Source organism: Oncorhynchus masou, chromosome 12 (assembly GCF_036934945.1).
Source record: "Oncorhynchus masou masou isolate Uvic2021 chromosome 12, UVic_Omas_1.1, whole genome shotgun sequence".
Lineage (NCBI taxonomy): Eukaryota > Metazoa > Chordata > Actinopteri > Salmoniformes > Salmonidae > Oncorhynchus > Oncorhynchus masou.
The window spans coordinates 49,530,416-49,550,176 of record NC_088223.1 but is presented as its reverse complement, the minus strand read 5'-3'; the positions used below and the strand labels follow the sequence as shown (position 1 = coordinate 49,550,176).

Genomic DNA, 19,761 nt, shown 5'->3' with positions numbered 1-19,761 from the left:
AAACAATGAGGTTGACAGTTTTGAGAAGTCATTGAACCTTCTACAATGCATGCTTGAAGAAATAGTGATTGATTTCAATAATGAACATACACCCAAATACTTAATGCTGTTAACTTTGTCATCTGCATACATGCAAATATACAGGTCTGTGTGTGACGCCCAGGGAATCATTATTGGCAATGAGTTTGGGGACTAGACGAGGCATAATGTGATCCTTGTTTGCTGTACTGGTGGGTTCAATAGTCAAATAAAATCTACTCTATTTCCATTGTGATGGGTTTCTAGCCAGAATCCTTGGGGAAATAAAGGAATAATCCATCAACGATAAACTGATCAGTATTAGCATCTGGGATCCGCTCTCAATGTCTGTTGTGGCAGGAAGTTGTTGGAATTCGGTTAAAATCCGATAGGATAACAACAGAGCGGAGTTATCTGTCGAAATCCATCCGACGAAGTAATAACGACTTGTTTTATTTTATTAATATGATGTCAATAGTATGTGCTTGCACAGGAAGCTCTGTTCTTACTATTGCTTTCAAGGTTTATGAGTGTGTGGCTGATGCTACCGCGCTAGTTAACTTAGCTTTAGTTAGCTGTCCAGCCACCTATCTAACGTGAGTTAGCTAACGACGTTAGATAAATAGCTAGCTAGGTTCCATGCCGGTTGATGTCAGTCAGTATTTAGCTAGAAGCTAACCACAACAGCCAGTCGAACACAAATTAAAACAGACAGAGCTAACTAGCCAACGTTAGCTAGCTCACGTCTCACCCCCAGATGTAGCTAGTTTAGCGAATGTAGTTAGGTGGAGGATTCCTTTGAACGTTCTGCTTTTGGACCCTGACCTTATGCTGTGTGTATTCCGTTAGGATTCTCGATGGATAACACCGGATATTGCAACGAGAGCAGCACAAGTGACGAGGACATGGTGGAGATAGCAGGGGCGACGTTAGACTTCTCTAATACAGAGGATGTACCACCCTTGGACCGAGACAAATGTTCTGGTAAGACCAATGCCTGTCTGTGTTGTATTGATTTTACACACACATCTTTTGTGCCAAAACAAGTCATGGGTATTGCAAATGTGTTATTTTATTTGTATTATTTCACACCAGAATATGTGACACTTTTAAATCCTCACGTCTATCCCTTCTCGTCCAGGGGATAACCCAGGTATGGAGGAGGTGAACGGGGTGCCTAAGCTGATGGACTTGCTGGATGATCCGGTGCCAGGGGTGGGCACCTATGAGGACTTTAACACCATAGACTGGGTGCGGGAGAAGTCCAAAGACCGCGACCGCCACAGAGAGGTGACCTACAATTATTTACTTCCTTGTTCTTTTAACTCTTAACTAGGGTTGTTGCGGTGACCGTATTACAGCTACACCGGCGATCATGAGTCATGAAGGCAGTCAAATTCCACGGTCATGGTAATTAGGCTTCTTCATGCTCTGATGCTGCTCATGGTCATTCATAGCCTACCAAACTTGGTAATTCGTAGCCTAACTACCTGGTACTCAGCACTCTATTGTCCCTCTAATCACACTGACATGAATGCAAATGTCTTTGAAAATCTAATCAAACACTCCATGAGAGTCCATGAGCTCATGTTGTGCAACATTTCAATAGACTATGCAATTGCGTGAGAAAAGAGAGAGTGATGGCCTCTACTAAAAAGAGGAGGATCAGCTTTCTATAGACTAGGCCTACTATATTTATTTCTCAACTTTCCTAATATTAAGAACTTTGCTTATATTTACTACAGGGGTATAGCTTACCTGGCTGACATGAAAACAAATCACAGGGAAAAGCGTCCTCCATTCGCTATTTAAGTGCATAGATTGCATTTTTTCACACTGCCCCTGTTTCGAAGCAGGTGCATTCTAAATCATGGTCCATTCTAAATCGGAATCAAATTTCACAAATATATTCTTTATTATATGTAAATCATGTTAAATCAAGACTAGTCTAATGGGTGATAATATTAGCCTATCACTTGTGAATGATATATTATCACTTGTGAATGATGCCCAGCATAAGAAACAATGCCTTTTTTGTGTGACTTTTTCGAAACATAGTCGCACACCTCATGTAGCCTAGCCCGTAGGCCTATATGTTTTAATAAGGTTTGTATCACAACTAAAGTGGCCAAATAACTTAAAATTAAGCACATTAATCCACTGTACAAGGGGTGTAGAGCCTAACTAGCATATTTTTTATTTAACCTTTATTTAACCAGGTAGGCTAGTTGAAAACAAGTTCTCCTTTACAACTGCGACCTGGCCAAGATAAAAGCACAGCAGTTCGACACGTACAACAACACAGAGTTACACATGGAATAAACAAACATACAGGGAAAAACAATGTTTACATGGGACTGGAGGGGACAAGACAAAAACACACATCCGACTGCTACGCCATCTTGGATCAACATTGGTAACATTGATAATCAACATGTATAAGCAGCGCGTGAGTTTCAAGTTTGGGGAAGATCATTTTCACCATAAAAATGCACCTTTAAAATAAAAGCATTACAAGCATAATTGCATTTGCGGTCACTTTTGATGATGGTGTTTTCCGCTAATGGAACGTTCGCACTTATAGCCTACTACCATGTGCGCATTGCTGTGCTTATAATGTGAAGAAATAGCCTAATAGTTTATCAACATTTTAAGATAAACGTTCTGATCTGTTTAATTTGGGATCTATCGCATCCCACAACTGTCCCAATCTATGTTTGGAATATTTATTTCTCGAACAGAATAGAATAGGTCAACCTTTGCACTATTGGGGATAGTAAATTGACATAGGCTAGTGCTTTTGCTGTTCGTTTGGCCTACTCATCTTGTTGGCTGATGAAAAGTAAATGTGGACAGTTCTTCCAATATCTTCAATATGCATCTTGGAATTGGATAAAGATGCGTGCAGTTGCATCCCCGATGTGTCTGTCTTCACTTGTAGCCTGTGAGAAAGACCTGATCATGTGATGGAGCTCGCAGCACTCAGGAAGAAGGGCACTGCGGCCACTGGCTGCGAATGGCATGGATTCTTTTAGGGTGAATTAAGGACACACAAAGGGGATGCCGCTGTGAAATTCTAGGCATTATCAAGTGCTTGTCAAATTGTGACTGAGGTAGTGTGCAGCCTGCGCAAAAAACAAAGCAGAGCTCATTCCTTTCAATGGACCTTTTTTCAAATCATCATTAGTCACATTATGCTGTACAATGTATTCAAAATCCAAACATAGCCCAACGTTTGTAGAACAACCAAAGTTACATTAATAACTCTAAATTAAGCATATAGGAATACTTATTTCTTAACGCTCAGCACAGACTAGCTGCATGTGCATACTCCCTCAAATCGTTTGGAGAAAATATTCTTTCCATTTTATTCAGCTTTGTTCAATTGTATTCTTCATACTCTAGGTAAAAAGAGCCAGCATAATGAACAGTTAATAGATAACGCCATTTTTGTTAATTTCCAAATAAAACCAGAAGGGGGCAGCAGATCTTCAGGGTGTGTATCTGCTACAGCTAGTGGGAGAGGGCTTCTGCATGGGGGATGTTTGTATAAAGACTTTGAACATCCATAGTTATAAGTATATCATTACATTCAACTTGGACATCCTCAAGGGTCTATAGCACATCAGTGGTGTCGGTATTGAATGCTGGGAGGGAAGGAACCAACTTTTTAATGAAAAAAAAATAGACAAATTGGGATGGGGTTCTGTGAGACGATCGTTACCAGAGACTATAGGCCTCAGAGGAGGATCAGGTAGTTTCTTGTGTATCTTAGGTAGGCCATAGTAAGCTGAACATACTGGGTGAGGGGTGATGAGGAAATCCCTCTCCTTTTCAGTAATCCAACCTTGGATTCACTCTTTAAAAAAGTAGGTTGATCAGCTTTAATAGTGCAGTTATATTGTGGCTTCTATCAATGTAATTGTCTGCATCATTTCCAATCACCCATTTATATATTTTTGTCATATATATTTTCCTTATTATTTTCCCCTAATCCTTGCACCCCTCCCCTAATTGGAGTAAACTAATGGACAACAACACTTGTAATTCCAGCTCATGCATACTATTTATATTTTTACCAACTTATCAATTGACTATGACTTCCCAAATCACCCAGCAGTGCTATTTTAAGAGTTAGCTCCAAGTAAATGCAATTTTTCAGCCCTTCCTGAACCTGTGACCAAAATCAAGCTACATATGGGGAGTACCAAAACAAGTAATCTAATGATTGTCTCTTCGCAGCAAAATCTGCAGAGCTGGGATGGTTGTATCCCCCATAACATTCTATTGGTTGCAAGAATTTTGTATAATAATTTCAAATGGAAAATACGTTTTGAATCCAGCATTGGTTTATGAACTGACACAAAACATGTGCCATGGAATCGGTACATCAAAAATCTCCTCCCAACTATTTTGCGACCTGTAAATGATTTGGTCCTTAACCTCTTAAAATGTAATGTAAAAATGTAGATTTCTGCCAAAATAGACGAGCAACTGCCATTCATGTGTAATTACATGATTCTGACATGCCAAAACTTGGTATATTTGGAAAGAAAACATCTGGGAGATTATGAGGAAACAATCAGAAGATAGGAGTTACATCAAATCAAATTTATTTATATAGCCCTTCGTACATCAGCTGATATCTCAAAGTGCTGTACAGAAACCCAGCCTAAAAACCCCAAACAGCAAGCAATGCAGGTGTAGAAGCACGGTGGCTAGGAAAAACTCCCTAGAAAGGCCAAAACCTAGGAAGAAACCTAGAGAGGAACCAGGCTATGTGGGGTGGCCAGTCCTCTTCTGGCTATGCCGGGTGGAGATTATAACAGAACATGGCCAAGATGTTCAAATGTTCATAAATGACCAGCATGGTCGAATAATAATAAGGCAGAACAGTTGAAACTGGAGCAGCAGCACGGTCAGGTGGACTGGGGACAGCAAGGAGTCATCATGTCAGGTAGTCCTGGGGCATGGTCCTAGGGCTCAGGTCCTCCGAGAGAGAGAAAGAAAGAGAGAATTAGAGAACGCACACAGGACACCGAATAGGACAGGAGAAGTACTCCAGATATAACAAAATGACCCTAGCCCCCCGACACATAAACTACTGTAGCATAAATACTGGAGGCTGAGACAGGAGGGGACAGGAGACACTGTGGCCCCATCCGAGGACACCCCCGGACAGGGCCAAACAGGAAGGATATAACCCCACCCACTTTCCCAAAGCACAGCCCCCACACCACTAGAGGGATATCTTCAACCACCAACTTACCATCCTGAGACAAGGCTGAGTATAGCCCACAAAGATCTCCGCCATGGCACAACCCAAGGGGGGGCGCCAACCCAGACAGGATGACCACATCAGTGAATCAACCCACTCAGGTGACGCACCCCTTCCAGGGACGGCATGAGAGAGCCCCAGTAAGCCAGTGACCCCTGTAATAGGGTTAGAAGCAGAGAATCCCAGTGGAAAGAGGGGAACCGGCCAGGCAGAGACAGCAAGAGCAGTTTGTTGCTCCAGAGCCTTTCCGTTCACCTTCCCACTCCAGGGCCAGACTACACTCAATCATATGACCCACTGAAGAGATGAGTCTTTAGTAAAGATTTAAAGGTTGAGACCAATATTGCGTCTCTCACATGGGTAGGCAGACCGTTCCATAAAAATGGAGCTCTATAGGAGAAAGCCCTGCCTCCAGCTGTTTGCTTAGAAATTCTAGGGACAATTAGGAGGCCTGCGTCTTGTGACCGTAACGTACGTGTAAGTATGTACGGCAGGACCAAATCAGAGAGATAGGTAGGAGCATGTTCAGAATACACAAGATCAAGCACACACAAAATACTTTCAAAATATATATATATATTTTTTTAAATGGTTAATCTTTCATTGACAAGCTATAAGTGAATTATTGATTCCCAGAGCTGGAAACGCATCAGATGGCTTCCACAACATGTGAACAACATCAGGAAAAAAATGGTTTTGATAGACATACAGTTGAAGTCGGAAGTTTACACACACTTAGGTTGGAGTCATTAAAACTTGTTTTTCAACCACTCCACACATTTCTTGTTAACAAACTATAGTTTTGGCAAGTCGGTTAGGACATCTAAGTAATTTTTCCAACAATAGTTTACAGATAGATTATTTCATTTATAATTCATTGGATCACAATTCCAGTGGGTCAGAAGTTTGCATACACTAAGTTGACTGTGCCTTTAAACAGCTTGGGAAATTCCAGAAAATGATGTCATGGCTTTTTAAGCTTCTGATCGGCTAATTGACATAATTTGAGTCAATTGGAGGTGTACCTGTGGGTGTATTTCAAGGCCTACCTTCAAACTCACTGCTTCTTTGCTTGACATCATGGGAAAATCAAAAGAAATCAGCCAAGACCTCAGAAAAAAATTTGTAGACCTCCACAAGTCTGGTAAGTAAACTTCCCACTTCAACTGTAACAACTACAAATGGGCAGATGTTTTAGTTAAGTGGTGTCAGGTGTGGTCACAGGACGTTTTTCAAGTGTCCCTAAACCTTTCTAAAGTGGCATATGTCTCTAAATTAGATAATTCCAGTGCTATTACATATTTGCAATCCCTAAATGCTATTTGTTCAGTATAAAAACACAATTTCTACCATATCAACCTCACTCAAACATTGTGCTGGTGTTATGGGGTATCCAGGGTACGTTCAAGTGTCCTTTCTAACCAGTCCAAAGATTTTGAATGTGGTAATTGCACTGTTTTTGTACACTGGATGTGCCTAAAAGTTATTGTTCACTATAAAAACAACACCAACCTCTCTCAAACATTGTGTGGGTGTCGGGGGACATACAGGGGATATCCAAGTGTTTTTTCAACCTCTACAAAGTAGCTGAACGTTTAGCCTAGGCATATCCAATGTATTGGTCCCACATACAAATGAACGGTTTACAAAAACAATACAAAAGCAACAGATATACATAAAAAGTCTTATCAAACTCAAACTTGGTTAGACACGTGTCCTTCACTAAAAAAAGGTGCAAAAATAGAAATGAGCTGATCTATTTAAAATGTCATTCTTGTTCGTTTTACATCCCAGGTAAAGATGATTAGGTTTCACTTTCACCGTAGCTTGTGCATGTTGTGATAGTCTTTGAAGCAGTCCCTCACTGCCAGGAAACGCAAAGGAAACAGGCATTTCAGACAGAAAATCTGGCATTCCACCCTTCCCCCCCCCCCCCTTCTGGCATTTCACCCCCCCCCCCCGTGTTTTGTGCGATGCTTGCGGTTCTTCCTTTTGTCTTTTGGCATGTTTGTTGGGTCGTGGCGCTCAGCTGCAGACTGTGAATGTGTTGTCTTTCGTTTTGTAGATTTCTTAACCATTTGTAATAGTGATGCACTGATTTTAGCAGCCTTTTAAGCATTCTAGTACAGTTAAATAGTTAACACACACATGGACACAGTGGTCTAAGGCACTGCATCTTAGTGCAAGAGGCATCACTACAGTCCCTGGTTCGAATCCAGGCTGTATCACATCTGGTCGTGATTGGGAGTCCCATAGGGTGGCGCACAATTGGCCCAGCATCGTCCGGGTTTGTCCGGGGTAGGCCGTCATTGTTAATAAGAATTTGTTCTTAACTGACTTGCCTAGTTAAATAAAAGTTAAATAAAAATAAATTTGTTCACCTACGACAGAGAACGGTCGATTGTTAAGGGCAATTAATTCCATTATCTTGGCGTTAATGACATTCACCTTTGAGTTGTCTCGCTGAAATGTTCTTACTCTTTCAACTGCTCAGTCCACACAGCAGACATTGTGAGAGACAGAATCTGAAACAAAAATCCAGAAAATCACATTGTATGATTTTTAAGTAATTCATTTGTATTTTATTGCATGACATAAGTATTTGATCACCTACCAACCAGTAAGAATTCCGGCTCTCACAGACCTGTTCGTTTTTCTTTAAGAATCCCTCCTGTTCTCCACTCATTACCTGTATTAACTGCACCTGTTTGAACTCCTGTCCAAACTCCTGCACCTGTTTGACACCTGTCCACACACTCAATCAAACAGACTCCAACCTTTCCACAATGGCCAAGACCAGAGAGCTGTGTAAGGACATCAGGATTAAATTGTAGACCTGCACAAGGCTGGGATGGGCTACAGGACAATAGGCAAGCAGCTTGGTGAGAAGGCAACATCTGTTGGCGCAATTATTAGAAAATGGAAGAAGTTCAAGATGACGGTCAATCACCCTCGGTCTGGGGCTCCATGCAAGATCTCACCTCGTGGGGCATCAATGATCATGAGGAAGGTGAGGGATCAGCCCAGAACTACACGGCAGGACCTGGTCAATGACCTGAAGAGAGCTGGGACCACAGTCTCAAAGAAAACCATTAGTAACACACTATGCCGTCATGAATTAAAATCCTGCAGCGCACACAAGGTCCCCCTGCTCAAGCCAGCGCATGTCCAGGCCCGTCTGAAGTTTGCAAATGACCATCTGGATGATCCAGAGAAGGTCATGTGGTCTGATGAGACAAAAATAGAGCTTTTTGGTCTAAACTCCACTCGCCGTGTTTGGAGGAAGAAGAAGGATGAGTACAACCCCAAGAACACCATCCCAACCGTGAAGCATGGAGGTGGAAACATCATTCTTTGGGGATGCTTTTCTGCAAAGGGGACAGGACGACTGCACCGTATTGAGGGGAGGATGGATGGGGCCATGTATCGCAAGATCTTGGCCAACAACCTCCTTTCCTCAGTAAGAGCAGTGAGGATGGTTCGTGGCTGGGTCTTCCAGCATGACAACGACCCGAAACACACAGCCAGGGCAACTAAGGAGTGGCTCCGTAAGAAGCATCTCAAGTTTCTGGAGTGGCCTAGCCAGTCTCCAGACCTGAACCCAATAGAAAATCTTTGGAGGGAGCCGAAAGTCCATATTGCCCAGCGACAGCCCCGAAACCTGAAGGATCCGGAGAAGGTCTGGCCCACTCTCTGGAGGAGAGGGCCAAAATCCCTGCTGCAGTGTGTGCAAACCTGGTCAAGAACTACAGGAAACGTATGATCTCTGTAATTGCAAACAAAGGTTTCTGTACCAAATATTAAGTTCTGCTTTTCTGATGTATCAAATACTTATGTCATGCAATAAAATGCAAAGTAATTACTTAAAATCATACAATGTGATTTTCTGGATTTTTGTTTTAGATTCCGTCTCTCACAGTTGAAGTGTACATATAATAAAAATGACAGACCTCTACATGCTTTGTAAGTAGGAAAACCTGCAAAATCGGCAGTGTATCAAATACTTGTTCTCCCCACTGTATGTTAATTCTTCACAAAGGGGTTTTATGCACTCTGGAAAAAGGGGCGTTCCATGACGTTTAGCATAATGTCTGTGCTCACGTGGGCGTGCTCACTGACAGGTTAAAACATCATATGAAAAACAATTATCTCATTTAGAAGGCTAACATCACATCTTCTCACAAATAGTTTCATATTTAATCATTTTAAGTTCCACAACATCTAGATGTGAATCTGATCACTGGGGAATATACACATTCAGAGGTAGTTATGTTGTTCCACTGTCCTTAGTTACATCACAAATTAGTAATGAATTCAACATTATTGTTCTTTAAGTACCCATGGACCCTTCCAACTGTTTGGATTACAGAATTATTGTTTCATTATTCAAACTTTTGATGTTACCGTACTGCAACGTTTCTCTGTGGTAACACGGTGATTTAACTTCCATTTCTGAAAGAGTGGGAGAGAGAGTTTCCTGCAGGTATTTACAACTGTCATAAAACTGTGGGGGTCCTGAGCTCTCTGGAGCAGGTTTCATCAAGAATCTCTCTGTAAGGAGGCCTACAAACCTGACTCAGTTAAACCAGCTCTGTCAGGAGGAATGGGCCAAAATTCACCCAACTTATTGTGGGAAGCTTGTGGAAGGCTACCCGAAATGTTTGAACCAAGTTAAACATTTTAAAGGCAATACTACTGAATACTAATTGAGTGTATGTAAACTTCTGACCCACTGGCAATGTGATGAAAGAAATAAAAGCTGAAATAAATCATTTGCTCTACTATTATTCTGAAGTGTCACATTCTTAAAATAAAGTGGTGATCCTAACTGACCTAGACAGGGAATTTTTACTCTGATTAAATGTCAGGAATTGTGAAAAACGGAGTTTAAATGTAATTGGCTAAGGTGTATGTAAACTTCCGACTTCAACTGTATATACAGCAACACCGCCCCCATAAGCATGTCTGTCTCTTCTATAGATGTTAAATCCTTTTATTGCAACTGCTGTATCATCAAATGAATTATCTAATTGAGTCTCAGAAATGGCTAATATATGAATATTATCTGATGTTAGCAAGTTTGATTTTATTTACCTTATTTCTAATGCTACATATAGTAATATGGGCAATTTCAGTCCTTTCCTGGGTGGATTATCAGAGATAGACATAATACAGAAAAGAGCAAACTAAGCAAGCTGATATAAGTGGGTGTGTGTGCGCTGCAGGGTTGAAGCTATGAACACGTAGGCTTGGCTCTCTCATCCCTTCCAGGCTTTTGGGACAATGAGCCTGTCATAGCAGATGTAAGTAATGTTCCCACTCACTCTGGCAGCTTTCATGACTGGGATAAGTTCTTTCCTCTTCTGGCGCAGAGCTTCAGGATAGTCCTCGTTAAGGAAGATGTACCTTCCGATCATGTTCTTGGCTCTTTCTAGAACAGCTACCTTGTCCTTGAACCTCAGGAACTTGACCACTTACGGCCTGGGCCAGTGTCACCTGGGCCAGTGGTGGGTTTCCTGTGGGCATGCTCCACCTCAATCTTCCTGTGATCCGTCTTTAGATTCTCCGAGATCATTTCCCTCACTTTGTCCTCCGACTCCGTCCAGATCTCATGTGGAGATTCCACAATTACGTCCACAACAATGTTGTTCTGCCTTGATTTTCCCTCGGGAGTCTGATTTCTCTGTCATTGTCATCATGGATTCACATACAGAACTGATGTTCTCTCGCAAGGGCTTACAGATTGCTGTCATCTTCCCGTTCTCATGTTTAAACTCATCGAGCTGACCCTGGGAGAACTGCAAATTGTTCTTCAGGTCCTGAACCTCTCTGGTCAGGTCTTCGATTCTTTTATTAGTTGACACCATCAGTATTTGGCCAAAAACCTGAAGCAGTTTTGTTGTTGTAACAACTGCTGGTAGAACTCCTTTCTGTTCATTTTAAATATCCTTCACCTGTGATAGACACCACTATCCTCAGTGGTACTCCTGCTGGCTTTGGTCTTTGTCATGGTAGCAACGTAGGTTAAGCTGTCACTCCTCACAGTTCCAGACGGGGCAGGACACAGGGTAGATCGAACACAACAACAAACAGCAGGGATCTAGCCAGTCACAAGCCCAGGAAAATCTTCAAGCCCTCAAGAAAACCCTGCTAGCTTGATAGGCAGCTAGCTAGCTAGCTAGCAACTGGGCTACTTTCTACGCCAAGCAGCTCCTCAGACCCGGCCTTGGTCGGCAGGATCACAGGACAGATAGTAGTGGTTTCAGCAACTGATGCCAACCGTGTCACGGGATCCAAACTCAAAAGGTAGCTAGCTATTAACCAAACTTTTTTCAATAGATTTTCAAAACTTTCCAAAACATCAAATAGAGCTCTCCCTCGTTCGGCGTTCAACAGGAAGTGACGTGAGCACTCTGTAGTAGGGTTCCCGAGTGGCGCAGTCGTCTAAGGCACTGCATCGCAGTGGGGCGGCACACAATTGGCCCAGCGTTGTCCAGGTTTGGGCAGGGTTTGGCCGGCAGGAATGTCCTTGTCCTATCGCACACTAGCGATTCCTGTGTTGTGCCGGGCGCAGTGCACGCTGACATGGTCACCAGTGTTTCCTCTGACACATTGGTGCAGCTGGCTTCCGGGTTAATTGGGCATTGTGTCAAGAAGCGGTGCGGCTTGGTTGGGTTGTGTTTCGGAGGACGCACGGCTCTCGACCTTCGCCTCTCCCGAGGCCGCGATGAACAAGACTGTAACTACCAATTGGATACCACGAAATTGGAGAGCAAAAAGGGTTAAAAAAAATCACTCTGTAGTAGCACTCTGTCACATTATCTCTGCTTTAGTCTTTGCAATGACAAGCAACATGAGAATCTAGAGAGCATTTGTTCAAAATATTGTCCTGTTTCTGCATTAAATAACTGTCTTCTAAGACAAAAGCAGGGAGAATTGTTAATTCTAGGCCCCTGAGAGATACTGCCATAATTGTCCAGTCTCTTTCTTTATTCTTCCAATTCTCTGTTTAATTTGTCAATGTCAGTATTGGGTTCGATTGGCTCGACGAGATCTTGGAAGAGTGAATGTGAACAATGGAAAAAAGGTATACCGAATCGCACTTCAGCCCAGCTGAATATTTACGTCTTTCTCTGTAGATTACCAGTAAAAGCAAAGAGTCCACATGGGCGCTGGTGAAGAGTGTCAGTGATGCCTTCTCTGGATGGCTGCTCATGCTGCTGATCGGACTCATGTCAGGTCAGTCTAAACGGATACAGATGTTTATCATTAGACTTTTTCGTTTGATTCCTTCTACTAAACCCCTCACAGCAACACCCTGGAAACCATTGATAGTGTTAGTAATTTTACCTTGTGGTCTATTCCAGGTGCTTTGGCAGGTGGGATCGACATATCAGCCCACTGGATGACAGACCTCAAGGAAGGGGTTTGTCTGAACGGGTTCTGGTTCAACCATGAGCACTGCTGTTGGACCTCCAACGAGACCACCTTCCAGGAGAGGGACAAGTGTCCCCAGTGGAAAAGCTGGGCCGAGCTCATCATTGGCACAACAGAGGTGGGTTAAAATTGTACGACTCGAGCCATTGTTTTTTTTTTTACGTGATTTATTTTGGTCAGTCTTATTGTGACATTTCTCTCTGCAGGGTCCCTTTGCGTACATTACGAACTACCTAATGTACGTGTGCTGGGCTCTACTATTCGCCTTCCTGGCTGTGACTCTGGTCAGGGCCTTCGCCCCCTATGCCTGTGGCTCTGGAATCCCAGAGGTACGACTACTTTATGCCTCTTGCCTTGTTTGATATGTCTTTTGAAAAGAGGACAAATGATGTGGTTCATTTACCCGTGATATTTATTTTCTCTCCCAGATCAAAACCATATTGAGTGGGTTCATCATACGAGGGTACCTGGGGAAGTGGACCCTGATCATCAAGACCATCACCCTGGTCCTGGCTGTGTCGTCGGGGCTCAGCCTGGGGAAGGAGGGGCCCCTGGTCCACGTGGCCTGCTGCTGTGGCAACATCCTATGCCACCTGTTCACCAAGTACCGTAAGAACGAGGCCAAGCGCAGAGAGGTGAGGAACAATAGCAGTGGGCTATTCACAAACATTTGCACATTTTATATGGATGGACAGGTTAACCTTTGACAGTCTTTTTCATGGAGCTGACACAAATTCCAGAAACTAGGAACACTGATGTTGTTTTGCGTTGACACCGTGTCAAAAGAATTTGAGAGAGCCTCAAGTCAGACTCCGCACTGGAAACCCCCATGACATTATAAATAGCCTGTAGATGGTCTTGTGGGTTTACGATTTCAATAAACATATACCCCAGGGTGATGCTTGTTCTCCCCTGCCACAGCGAGCTAGTATGAATGGAAGTGCAGTGCCAGCAATTATCATTCTCAATTCTGTTAGCACTGCGCCTGAGATATTTGCCATTGATTCACAGCGGTTATTCAGCTTTGTTGCCGTGCTGTGTTATAAAGTCTTAGTGTAAGGACACACTGATCACCACCTTCTCCTTGGTTGTCTGTGTCAGGTTCTGTCTGCTGCTGCTGCCGTTGGTGTGTCTGTGGCTTTTGGTGCCCCCATAGGAGGAGTGCTCTTCAGTCTGGAAGAGGTGAGAAATGCCTTGGCTTCTTCTTCTTATGCAAATCTATGTGCTTTCTGATTCAAGTTGAACTACTCTTCAAGTTAAATTGAACATTCAATTCAAATGTTGACATTTGTCTATGGTAACTGTCCTGCTCCTCATGATCCTGTCAGGTGAGCTACTACTTCCCTCTGAAGACCCTGTGGCGGTCGTTCTTCGCGGCCCTGGTGGCAGCCTTCACCCTGCGCTCCATCAACCCGTTTGGCAACAGCCGCCTGGTGCTGTTCTACGTGGAGTTCCACACCCCCTGGCACCTCCTGGAGCTCATACCCTTCGTCCTCCTTGGCATCTTTGGCGGTATCTGGGGCGCTTTCTTCATCCGAGCCAACATCGCGTGGTGCCGGCGGCGTAAGACCACGTGGCTGGGCCACTACCCGGTCCTGGAGGTGCTGGTTGTCACCGCAGTCACGGCGGTGGTGGCTTTCCCTAACAGCTACACCCGCACCAGCACCAGCGAGCTCATCTCTGAGCTCTTCAACGACTGTGGCCTGCTGGACTCCTCCAAGCTGTGTAACTATGACAACGCCAACGTTACCAAGAGCAGCAACGAGCTGCCGGACCGTCCAGCTGGAGATGACGTCTACACGGCCATGTGGCAGCTGTCCCTGGCCCTTGTCTTTAAGATGCTCATCACCGTGGTTACCTTTGGCATGAAGGTACGAGAGGACCTTGTTCCTTGTACCGTAGCCTTTCTTTATGGCACATCTGTCTAGAGATGGCACCGCTTACTTGTATGATTTCAATGCGAGCTCAACCATGGGATTTGAGTCTTTTCTATAAATCATGTCTTTCCGTTCCTCCAGGTTCCTTCCGGGCTGTTCATTCCTAGTATGGCGGTGGGGGCGATTGCAGGCAGGCTGCTGGGTATAGGCATGGAGCAGCTGGCCTACTACCACCATGACTGGGCGATCTTCAGGGGCTGGTGTTCTCCTGGTGCTGACTGCATCACCCCAGGCCTCTACGCCATGGTGGGGGCTGCTGCTTGCTTAGGTAAGGCCTGCTGATTGCTTAGGTAAGGCCTGCTGATTGCTTAGGTAAGGCCTGCTGATTGCTTAGGTAAGGCCTGCTGATTGCTTAGGTAAGGCCTGCAAGAGTCCTGTATGTTGGCACCTTGCATGTCTACGAGTGTTTTCTTCACTTGGTTTTGTCTTTACTCTGAACTCCTTTGTTCCTGGTTAAATGTCGACATGAGGCACAGCCACGAGACTTCTGCCTCCAGCCTTCTCTCTGTGCCCACAGGTGGGGTGACCCGCATGACCGTATCCCTGGTGGTCATCATGTTCGAGCTGACCGGAGGGCTGGAGTACATCGTGCCCCTGATGGCCGCGGCCATGACCAGCAAGTGGGTGGCGGACGCCATCGGGCGCGAGGGCATCTACGAGGCGCACATCCGCCTCAACGGTTACCCCTTCCTGGAGGCCAAGGAGGAGTTTAGCCATAAGACCCTGGCCATGGACGTGATGCGGCCGCGTCGCAGTGACCCGCCGCTCTCCGTACTGACCCAGGACGGCATGACGGTAGAGGACGTGGAGACCATGATCACAGAGACCACCTACAGCGGGTTCCCCGTGGTGGTCTCCCATGAGTCCCAGCGCCTGGTGGGCTTCGTGCTGCGCAGGGACCTCACCATCTCCATAGGTATGGATGATGGGTCATCGTCTTGTGTCGTGCTAGATGCTGGCTTTTGACCAACATGTTCATTGTCATCATAACTGAGTGTGGTTACATGGACACAATAAGGCAATTATCGTGGATAGTCTGGTGAATATGATGGTTTGATTCTAACGTTTACGTGATTTGCAAGAAGAACGATTTCCCTAATTGTCTTGTTTACACGGACACATTCTGAAATCAGGCTACCTGGTGGCACTGATCAATGCCAAAAATTGCCAAATCAAAATAAACTTTTGTTTCCACAGCGGGCTTGTTATTTTTGGAACGCATATTTGAATCGGGGCATACAAACTTTGTATGTTCAAACTATTTCTAAGATGCGTACATTCAGTTGTTCTGAGCTCAACTTCACTCGCACTAGAGAGGGAGGCTCGCTCAGCTGGTGCTAGCACATCCGTAGATCAAATATACCGCTGGAAAGCTGATTAAGGTGTTTACACGTCCTAATATTTCAAAAGATTAAAAAAACACAAAAAAAACAGGTGTTTTAATTTTAAGATAAGCGGAGTAAGGTGTTAACATGACTAATGTAATCTGCCTTCTGCCGTAATCAGTTTAATATCTAATTATTACTAATTATTATGTAAACGTTCTCAATGTCATTAGCAGTGTATTTAACACCTTTTTATTTGTCTCTGCTACTCTGTAAAAACCCTCTCTCCCCTCTCAGATAATGCCAGACAGCGTCAGGATGGGATAGTGAGCACCTCGAGGATCTTCTTCACGGAGTACACGCCCCCTCAGCCCCCCAGCAGCCCCCCTCCTCTGAAGCTGCGGGGCATCATGGACCTTAGTCCCTTCACTGTCACAGACCACACCGCCATGGACATTGTGGTGGACATCTTCAGGAAGCTGGGCCTGCGCCAATGCCTCATCACACACAATGGGTAAAGCTCCTGCTACTGAGAACTAGCTATGAGGCTAGGAACCACTACTTCTATACACTACCGTTCAAAAGTTTGTGGTCACTTAGAAATGTCCTTGTTTTTGAAAGAAAAGCACATTGTAGATATTGTAGATATTCCATTAAAAATCAGCCGTTTCCAACTACAATAGTCATTTACAACCTTAACAATGTCTACACTGTTTTTCTGATCAATTTGATGTTATTTTAATGGTACATTTTTTTTTGCTTTTCTTCAAAAAACAAGGACATTTCTAAGTGACCCCAGACTTTTGAATGGTAGTGTACATTCATGAGTAGAACTGAACAGAAACCCCAAGACAGACAAAAAAAGTGACAGAACTTACTTATGTAAAAGAGTTTGTATATGGTAAGAAGTCCAGACCTCTGACATTTTGTCCCTGTCTATCTTGCAGTCGGTTGCTGGGGATTATCACAAAGAAGGACATTCTGAAGCACGTGGCCCAGATAGCCAACCGGGACCCAGACTCGATCCTCTTCAACTGATGCTTCAGTACCAGCTGCAGAACCTTTGGCCAGACACCACTGTGGAACCACAGCTTTTACCCAGGCCGGTCTCCAGGCCAACTCCATTGCACTATGTTCACGTCTAACTAGTGGATTTCCTCCCACTTTTGAAAGCATTGCAGTGACAACTGACCGCTTCATTAGACCTATAGAGGCAGAGAATTCATTGCACTTCAACAGCAAGCTGGCTTTCCGGGATTGACCCAAACGATGAACTGGATTTAGGAAAAAGTCTATGGCTTATTAAATGACCGTCGGTAACTGGGAGAACATTCTTTCCCCTTGGCCGGATAGGCAGGAGTGGTCTTCCTCGTCAGCTGTTCAGGTATAGCATGTGTCTCCTAGAGCTACCAAGGATCCTAAAGGAGCTGAGACCAAGTCTGGAATCCTGAGGTACAAGCCAAACCACTGCCATTTGAAAACTTAACCCCCATACAATCACTAAGCTAGGAGTGGAAATAATCAGCTTCAACCTATCAAACACTTTTAGCTCCAAAGAAATGTATGTTTCTTTGGCATTGTCTTTCTTTTTTGTCATGTAATAGGTGATGGTTTTGACACAGACCAGGTTTTCTTCTACAGACACACTGTTATTACAGACTAAAATAACCTTCCTTGGAAACATGCGTGCTGTGGTTATCCTCTTTGACCACAGGGAGGCACTACTGTGCGCTAACCAGCACTAACCGGCTCAGTCTCTCCAGAATTCTGCTATCGATTCTTCTTTTTTTGCTAAGTCAATTTGACATATTATGCGATGACTTGCACATTTGACCAATCACCGTACCATTTCCACGTGAAACAGTCTAATTATTGCGTTAAACTGACCCATCACCGCAGGGCAAAAAGTGAATTTCAGCCAATCACTGCACTTTTAACAAAATTCAACAAAATGCTTCCCTCATCAGCACATGCAAAATGTCAGAATTGCCGCAGCGAAGTCAAGGTTTTTGTCCTGCAAATATCACCAAAAAGCCCAGTGCAATCCAGGAGGGACTGATTACTAAACTTTATCAACTGATCAGTAACACTCAAAAGTGCAACCGTGAAAATATGCATTACTCATTTTGAAGACGCACCCCTATATTTCTGAGCTTCATGACCTTTTCAGTGACTAGTATTTATTGCGCACCATATACTTGCATCACAAGTACACCGATCACTTTATCCAGCACACTACACAATCATCAAGTCAGTGATGATGAGTCTTAACAGGTAGTTTGAGGTCATGGACAAGATCAGTGTTGGTGTATCGAGAAGAGGAAGAGGTCTCCAGTATGTCACATCTCATATCATCTTCCTCTTATCTCGTCGTCTGTCCATGGTCTGAGAGGGGCACACGTGTCCAGTGTTCTTGTTGCGCTCACTTCCTTGTCTTCTTGCTAAAGCCCCAGGCAAGGGCTGGCGGATCTAGAGAGAGGACTGGCCTGTCAACACTAGTGAAGAACTCTGGATCTCTTTCTCCCTATTATCTCATCCTCTTACTGTCTCACGAGACCCTCGTGTCGTACGACGTCAAAGTCCACACTAAGAATGAGTGACTGAAGTATTGCGTACGCTCTTAAACGCGATCCGAGCTGAGGAACCTGCCCTGCGAGGAATGCTCAAATCTCACTTTTACCTTGAGCAGGTTGATGGTGGCCATTCTTAAGCTAGGTTTATGGATTCGTTGACACCCTGCTTTATCCATAAGTGTGTCTCCATTGTTGTATTACTTGTATACCGTAGTTCATTTTAACTGTAGGGTTTCATATTTCATTTTTAATGCACTTTATTTACAAATAAAGTACTTATCAGTTTTTTTTTTTGGGGGGGGGGGTGTAGCTACAGTTACATTATTAAACTGTGTGTCTGTTTGTATTAGTATTTATGCTATCTGCAATGGTGTTGTATCACTACCATCTGCAATGGTTTTGTATCACTACCATCTGCAATGGTTTTGTATCGCTACCATCTGCAATGGTTTTGTATCACTACCATCTGCAATGGTTTTGTATCACTACCATCTGCAATGGTTTTGTATCGCTACCATCTGCAATGGTTTTGTATCACTACCATCTGCAATGGTTTTGTATCACTACCATCTGCAATGGTTTTGTATCACTACCATCCGCAATGGTTTTGTATCACTACCATCCGCAATGGTTTTGTATCACTACCATCCGTAAATGGTTTTGTATCACAACCATCTGCAATGGTTTTGTATCACTACCATCTCATGTAAAGAGGTGCAACTGAGATTCAAAAATGTGAAAGATGAATAATTTATTTATTCCCCCTGTCATTTTAACTTTGCTATGAATTAAAACCATGTTAACTTTCACATGAATAGATATGTGCTCTTTGTGCCCAGTTACTCACCAACAAGTACATTACACGAGTTTGCAGTCATTCTCACTCCCAACATCATGAACCTGTTAAGTCTATCCCTGAGGGTCTAACCAGAGTATGGCTCACCGCGGTCGGTGAACGGCCTGGGTGGCCTTCCATGCCCATCATGAGAAAGTGAAGATGTCTTGACAGTAAATCTTGTTTATTGTTTCAAGCAATAGTCAGATACACAGTCAAAGAAAAGTCACATTTTTTTTGACATTGCCGTCAATAACACATTTTAGGATATGAGTCTACGTAGTGCTTAACAGGAAGTTCAAACTTGGCTCAGACTATACTTATTAGTGTTTTACTGTCCAGCTCGGGATTCTTTGCA

At 43.8% G+C, this 19,761-nt stretch overlaps 1 protein-coding gene across 1 annotated transcript; it reads left to right on the top strand.

Annotated features, from left to right (window-relative positions):
* The first annotated feature begins 359 nt into the window (after positions 1 to 359).
* Positions 360 to 19,377, top strand: LOC135550270 (H(+)/Cl(-) exchange transporter 5). The gene is made up of 13 exons (XM_064980924.1): positions 360 to 454; positions 868 to 1,002; positions 1,160 to 1,308; positions 12,436 to 12,535; positions 12,664 to 12,851; positions 12,940 to 13,062; positions 13,162 to 13,368; positions 13,835 to 13,915; positions 14,062 to 14,604; positions 14,752 to 14,938; positions 15,188 to 15,586; positions 16,293 to 16,509; positions 16,943 to 19,377. The coding sequence occupies exons 2-13, from the start codon at positions 876 to 878 to the stop codon at positions 17,031 to 17,033; spliced, it is 2,412 nt and encodes an 803-aa protein (XP_064836996.1). The 5' UTR covers positions 360 to 454; positions 868 to 875; the 3' UTR covers positions 17,034 to 19,377.
* Positions 19,378 to 19,761: the final 384 nt, after the last annotated feature.

What these genes read in the sequence shown, in the direction of transcription:
- LOC135550270 (XM_064980924.1), top strand. Translation starts at nt 876, where the DNA reads ATGGATAACACCGGATATTGCAACGAGAGCAGCACAAGTGACGAGGAC. An exon ending in ACGAGGCCAAGCGCAGAGAG is followed by an intron (nt 13,369 to 13,834) that starts GTGAGGAACAAT and finishes TGTCTGTGTCAG; the next exon opens with GTTCTGTCTGCTGCTGCTGC. An exon ending in GGACCTCACCATCTCCATAG is followed by an intron (nt 15,587 to 16,292) that starts GTATGGATGATG and finishes CTCCCCTCTCAG; the next exon opens with ATAATGCCAGACAGCGTCAG.